Consider the following 7,317-nt stretch of genomic DNA (forward strand, 5'->3'; position numbering starts at 1 on the left):
GCCGTAAATGATCACTCTGTGCAATTGTCATTGTCAAATAGAATTGTCAGTTGTTTTACCAATTGTGTCAATATATTTTATTTACTTTTTTTAAATATTGTTTTATATATGTTATTTTTTTTAATTTTACTAATACAAAATAAGATAAACTAAAAATTTTAAAACTGTAGTTATTGTAATATCTGGATTCTTTACAGAAATTTTAAATATCTATCTTTACTGACCAAATCATTTAAGTTGATGGCCTTCGAGCGAGGCTTCGATTAACATATTTCTCAACTTTGTTTGCAACCTACGAATACCTACTCAAGAATTTGAGAACTTTACTGTAAAATAAACCGTGGGTGTAACTTTCGTAATTGCAAGGTTCTGCGGTCTAGTCTAGTTCATTTTAATTAATTTTGGAGTTCACTGTCACAAAGTTATTGTGACAAAAGTTTTATTAATTTACATAATTGAGCATTACCATAAATCACTGTGCTATATGCTGTTGTGTTATCTTTGATTTGTGTTTTAAATTAGTGCCGTGAGTGAATTTCATACTCTCACCTAAACAAAACTAAGTGAAAATGCCAAGAAAACTGCTGAAGTTCCTCATAGTGTTTGACAACACATCACTGCTATATTTTCCTGGTCAATTTCTCTCAGGAAAAGTATTGATGGAATTGCAAGATGACACACCTGTATTAGGTAAAGCTATCTCTGTATATATTATTAATAGCTATAACAGTACTTACTGAATTTTTTTTGAGAGAAATGATCTACAAAGTGTTGAATTACTGTTTAAAAAAATTCAGTCTGTAGGGAAGGGGATTGTTAGTAATGTGGATTAATAACTCCACTGATAGCAAGTACCATGTCAGCTTGACCTCCCCCTGGAAACCTTCATGGTGAATTTACCACAATGTGCTAACTGACCTGACCTCATGCTCATCTCATCATCATAAACCGTTGCCCCACCATCATAATCCATTAGCCCAGACAGGTGTACCATTTCATTATCAGATAATATGGATGTAAGAAATAAATACTCCCTATTTGTGTTGCAGGTCTTCATTTCCATGTTGTTGGTGAAGGTGTTGTTAGAGTTGGTAATGGCCGTCATGAGAGGCTCTTTGATAAGGAAAACTACATTGATTTCAGGATGAGACTGCTTGGAGAACCAGGTAATGCCTATTATTATTTATTTTTATTAATTATTATTATTATTATTATTTTGTCTAACTACTGTTAGATATTATTTTAATATATTTCATAAATTATATGATTAATATTTGTTGTGAATACAATATATGCTCCTGTCATAGAAAAAAAAAGTTATATAATATATACATTTTATTGTCTGAAGCACTTCCTTTGCATCAGAATACTTATATATGACATGTTTCTTCAAATGGATTTGTAATAAGTAGTATAAGTGGATAAAAAGTTGCCCAAATTGCTATAGGAAACACAAATTTAAACATTCCTAATCTATGGTCTAATTCTATATATATAATCTTTGATCTGTAAAGGTAAATTTAATATCACTTTATATCACAAGTCTTTTGTGGACTCTCATTGTGATGGAGGGACTGTATTAGGCTGGTTTAAAATGGGACACACTCCTATGAGGATGACATAAAATTGGTATATCCAGCTAGCAGAACAAAATCGTAAGGATGAAGCAATATGGCATTAGAAAATAATTAGTATATAAAAACAGAGCATCAAAATATAATATATAAAAGTAATTATCAAATAGGTTGCCTTTGGGAAAATTCATACAGTTTGACCTAGAATCAAGTCAAAAAAAACAACAGCTGTGTTTTATTGATATGTAAGTAAAAATAAAAAAAAAATATAAGAAAATTCTCTATTTCAGGTCATGGCACTTCAATCCTTTCGCCAGGTATTCACAGTTTCCCATTCAAGTTGGGCCTACCAATGGGGCTGCCGTCCACATTCCTCGGCACTCATGGTTGGGTTCAGTACTATTGTAAAGCAGCTTTAAGAGAACCCAATGGCTTAACACATAAAAACCAACAAGTGTTCATAGTAATGAACCCAATTGATTTGAATCTGGAACCACCTGTGTTAGCTGTGAGTATTTTCATACTTAAAACAATATTTATTTAATAGAGCAACACACAAGTTTCTTGGCCAGTCTGCGTTCCGAATGAGTGGTAAAATAAAAAAAATGTGACTGTTCAAAAGTGCTTATATTAAGTTTATTATGAATAAAGGTTATTTCTAAACATATTACCGTCATACTATCAAAGTGAAAATCAAAACCATTTCAAATAGAACAGTTCAGTTAAGAACTCCTCATTTTCTATTCATTTTTTATTAGTTTTATGTTTCTGATTGACTGTAATTTTTTTTATCACATATTTATTACAAATAATTTATGAAGTCCCAAACTTCTGAGGTAGGTATAGACAATATCTGTTTCAGAAGTCTATGTCCTCTTCCATATTATAATTTAATATTTTGTCTCATGATTTTGTACTATTTAATATTTATTCATTAGTTTATATTAATATGTATTGACACAGTTGCATATACAAAATTTGTGTTGTTAAAGAGTAGCCAAATATCTTAGACATGCTCCTTGGGTAGATCTGATTTCTAAAAGCGATTGCAGAATAAAACAAATATTCAAAAGTACCCTATAAGTACTTTTATAAGGAGGTTTATTTTAATAAAGTTAGTCTCTTTTCATTATTCTAGTCATTTTATGATCTTAATAAGCAGTATGACATCAACAGTAAAAGGACGAATCTTTTAATGTTAAAAAAACAAAATAATAAAGTTTAATGGTGCATCCATAAGTTACATCACACGTTAAGAGGATTGAATATGTATAAAGTGTGACATTGTCTTAAAACAAGAAATATTAACTACAGTCTGTGCTACTTATTAGAGCAGCTCTCACTAGTATAACAATGTAATACGAATGTGAGCAGTTGGTACCACCTATCATCGGAGCGAGGTAGAAGTAGTAGCGAAGGTATATTTATACTAGTGAGAGTCACTATATTATTATTGTGAGCGGATGATGCGTGGTGCAGCACCAGTTGGAGTGCAGCGTGGAGCACCGTCTGGGCGTGGGGTGCGTGGGCGGGGGCGCGGTGGTGTGCCGCGTGTCGCTGCAGCGCGGCGCGTTCGTGCCGGGCGAGTCCATCGCGCTCGACGCGCTGCTCGTCAACAACTCGCGCACCACCATCAAGTGCACCCGCGCCGCGCTCACTGAGGTAACTAACATACCACCGACCTCCTCCCTCACCATCAACCATCGCTTACAATCAAACGTCTCACTCTCACAATCAACACCATCACTCTATCTACAATCGACCCGAGATCTCTACCACCTCATCATAAAACGACGACAACTCTGTTTAGAAATATTATGAAATTAAATGTAATATCCATACTAGTTTTGTCTGACTATGAATTTAGAGTGAATATTTGTATTATATACTACACAATACGAATATTCACACTAAATCTTAGAATACTACATTATTTTAAAATGAGATAAAATGTGTTTTGTAGTGTATAAAAGAATTCCTTCAGTTTCATGGCAATCTGTTGAATCTGTATACTGAACTGGACAATAGGAAATAAATATTAATAAATAAAATTAAATGTTGAGAACATTTAATTTTTTTTATGAGCCAAAATTTCCTACTAAATGTAGTAAATTAAATGATTTTTTATTTGAATGAGTATTTTTTATATGAGTGTAATGTCATAAAAATTCGTTTAGTAGTTTAATTTATTTCTCGTGAAAGAGTAACAAACATCCATACTCACAAACTATTGCGTTTATAATATTTTCTAAATTAGTAAGATAAAACCGAAAGCTTATCTTTCATTGTGACATAGAAAATGTATAATACATTTTTTATGTAAATTGCCTTGTATTGACAATGTACATGTGTACATGTGGTTTATGGAGATCTGGTCCTGTGCGTAGACTATCCAGTACTCGGCGCACGGCAAAGTGGCGGCGAAGGAGGTGCGCGAGCTGGCGTCGCTCACCCGCGGCAAAGTGCGCGGCGGACAGCGCGACGAGTGGCGCGGCGAGCTGCTGTACGTGCCGCCGCTGCCGCCCACCAACCTGCGCGGCTGCCACCTCATCGCCGTGCAGTACGACGTCTTCGTAAGTCACTAAAATCACGCGAGCAGCGCTGTCTGTTGAACTTTACTATGTGTCCCATAACACATTCCTTTTATTTATTTATATAATAATATCTATTAAGTTGTAACTCAATAGGTATTATTACATAACTCAAATTAATATATATGTCTCTGAATTTAAGGATTACTTTTCAATAATCATAGACAGTAGATTTCCTATCCGTCAGGCGAGAGTTGGCCTTCAGCCGCTCCATAAATCCTTCCGCGGGTTTGGAGTGCCATCTACACTCGCCCCCTATCGTCCGGTGAAGCTGAAAAGGCCAGCTGCAGCCAACACATTACAGTATTCCGAAAAAGAAAACATTCACCTTGTATACTTAATTGTTGTTACAGTTCATAATAGAACCCAAGAGCCTGGATAAAGAGGTAAAATTGCAATTACCGATCCTGCTGGGCACGTATCCGTTCAGAGACGAGAACGACGACCCTCCGCATCCTCCCACGCACTACCCGAGCACGCTGCCAATATTCCGACCGTGGCTGCACGAGAAACCAGCGCACTGACAGCAAGATTCACCACTTTACGCTCCCAGTTTTTTATCCAACTGACGTTATCATGGGAGAAACATCAAAATGGTGTATCATAGGTAATTAAATTGACAAGTAATTATATTTATTCATATTATTCACCGATTTTTAGAAAGGAGGTTTTTAATTGGGTGGTCTTTTTTTAAATATGATGGTAATGCGATGTCTTCGACCAATCGAGAACTTATCATTTTAAATGACAGCATATATTTTTTTAATGGATGATAATGAAATGGTGTACCCGAATTATATTTATTCATATTCTTAACCAAATTTATACGACGATATTTTTTTAAATATGGTCGCAATCCGACATCTTTTTAAAAAAATATATCGATTTAATTTTAAATAACACACATTTATATTAATAACCTTTGATAAGAGTAGTTAAAGGTATTTTTTAAGTGAAGCACTTAACAAAATATATTTACTAATATTCAGTTTCAATATTTTGAGGCTCATTGATAGTACATATCAAGGTTTTTCGTCATTTTACTGACTTTAAATCTTATTTTAATTTCGAGAGAGAACAATATTCTATTAATGTGTTTGTATCGAAAGTGTTGCCATTTCTATATATTATGTTATGTGAGGCAAAGAAATCAATATAATTGAAAAAAGAAAATATCTGGATAAATGTGAAGTTACGAAATATTTTCAATTAATTATTAATCTTTCTTAGTAATTTGAGATAATTTTAAAAATGTTTACATTAAAAAATATACATTTTGTTAATCGTTTGCCAAAATGTTGTGGGCGCAAATGTGTGCGTGAATAAGTGTAATTATGTTGTATGTGATTGGATTTACGCTAAGAACTATATCTGTGGTTTTGGCGTCACTATTATTATATATGTGCGTCGACGGCCTTTTGGTCTAGCAGTTTTGCACACCGCTTTACTTCTGTTAGTCGCGGATTCTATTCCTCGTACGGTGACAATATTTGCATCATAGATCATAAGTATGATTGTTTGTATTGGTCTAAATATTTTCTATGTACATTGTATATGTATCCACAAAAAAAATGTATTTCAGTATTTATATCAGTTGTCTAGTACACATAACACAAGCTCTGCTTAGCTTGGGACTAGGTAGCACAGTGTGAATTGGGATTATTATTATTATGCTGTTACTAAAATGTGTCAATGATTTTTGGCACTTGGATGTACTACATCCTATATTAGGTCATAAAGTACTATTTAATCTAAATAGTTAAATGTACATAGAAATTCTCTCTGAAATCCAGTGGTTTCATATCGTCTCTTAACTATAGTGCCATTTAGGTTGCTAATATACAGTCGGTCAGTTGTTAGGTTGTCCGAATGATATTAACGTTCCTATTGACTATTCTATTTCTACATCATTTAAATTCGCCAATAGGAATACCAATTAAATCCTCACCCTCTTCTAAGATGATTAAAACGACAGAGAACGAACGACGAGCACCGCATCCGAACAATAAATAACTGACCGACTGTATATCAGCAGCCATACTTAAAATATAATTATTAATCAAAATGAATCTTTTAAACTAAGGATCTATTAAACTTTGTGTTTCTTTGTGGTGGTATTTGCAATATTGTAATGCTATATGATAGCAATATATACAATAAACCATTTGTATACTGTCTATACTGAAATATAACTAACCTGTGATATAAAATACGAATCCGTCCATTTTATATTGTGTACTTATATAATAGTGTAAGACTATATACCTATTATGACTTTTATATAATAAAAAAGTTATATTAGAATTGTAGTTTGAATAAAAAACCAAAATTATATTATAATTTTGTATTTGCACATTTTTATATTGATGTATACGATTTACAAATTTCAGATTATCCAAGCTGAGTAATAATTAGTGTCCAACCAAAACTCGATATTACATTTTTTCTTTAAGCAAATTAATTATTTTATACATTTTTTTTAATTGCTTTTGACATTAGCTACCTACATTTTTTCTTTTAGCAATTTAATTTAATTATATATATTTTACATTGCTTTTATTTTAACAACTTGTATTGAATTAGCATGATATTCAGCATGCTGTAGAAATAAAGTAGTTCATTTTAAGATTAGAACTAAATATTGTAATCAGAAAAAAAAAATGAAATCTAATAAAAAATAACCAAAGAAATTATATAATTTAAATAATGTAAACCAAAACCTAAAATCCAACTGACACTCTGTTGGACTCGGAAGATTATAAAAACAAATCCGAGAAACTACAATTTAAAATATAGAGCTACAGTATGGGGGTATTACATTAACCAATTTAAACTGAATTATGTAGATAGACAAATGATTTATTTGTATCTTCAGCACACATAATACAAAATAAAACACATAACAAATAGTATAATACAATTTCATTTACCCAACTATATTTATCAAGCATCTCGCGCTTACAAACTAGCGTAGTTACGTTGGCTGATTATACAAAGTAAATCATGTTCAGTTGCTGCAAATTGCTTGAAAAACTATAAAGATATCAGTGAAACTGGGCTCTAAATAAATTTAAAGAACTTAGAAAGTTCGAAAACATTAACAAATCCACAGATACCATCTGTGAATTTGTTAATATCTTCGCTCAAATATG

The 7,317-nt window shown here is 32.5% G+C and overlaps 1 protein-coding gene across 1 annotated transcript; it reads left to right on the forward strand.

The window, feature by feature from the left end:
• The first annotated feature begins 92 nt into the window (after window positions 1-92).
• Window positions 93-5,035, forward strand: LOC131851812 (arrestin domain-containing protein 4). Its single transcript, XM_059202373.1, has 6 exons — window positions 93-690; window positions 1,050-1,166; window positions 1,865-2,082; window positions 3,054-3,236; window positions 3,962-4,147; window positions 4,519-5,035. Exons 1-6 carry the CDS (start codon window positions 570-572, stop codon window positions 4,687-4,689), a joined length of 996 nt encoding a protein of 331 aa, XP_059058356.1. The 5' UTR covers window positions 93-569; the 3' UTR covers window positions 4,690-5,035.
• Window positions 5,036-7,317: the final 2,282 nt, after the last annotated feature.

Source organism: Achroia grisella, unplaced genomic scaffold, assembly GCF_030625045.1.
Source record: "Achroia grisella isolate CSIRO2021 unplaced genomic scaffold, CSIRO_AGI_Agris_v1 utg808, whole genome shotgun sequence".
Lineage (NCBI taxonomy): Eukaryota > Metazoa > Arthropoda > Insecta > Lepidoptera > Pyralidae > Achroia > Achroia grisella.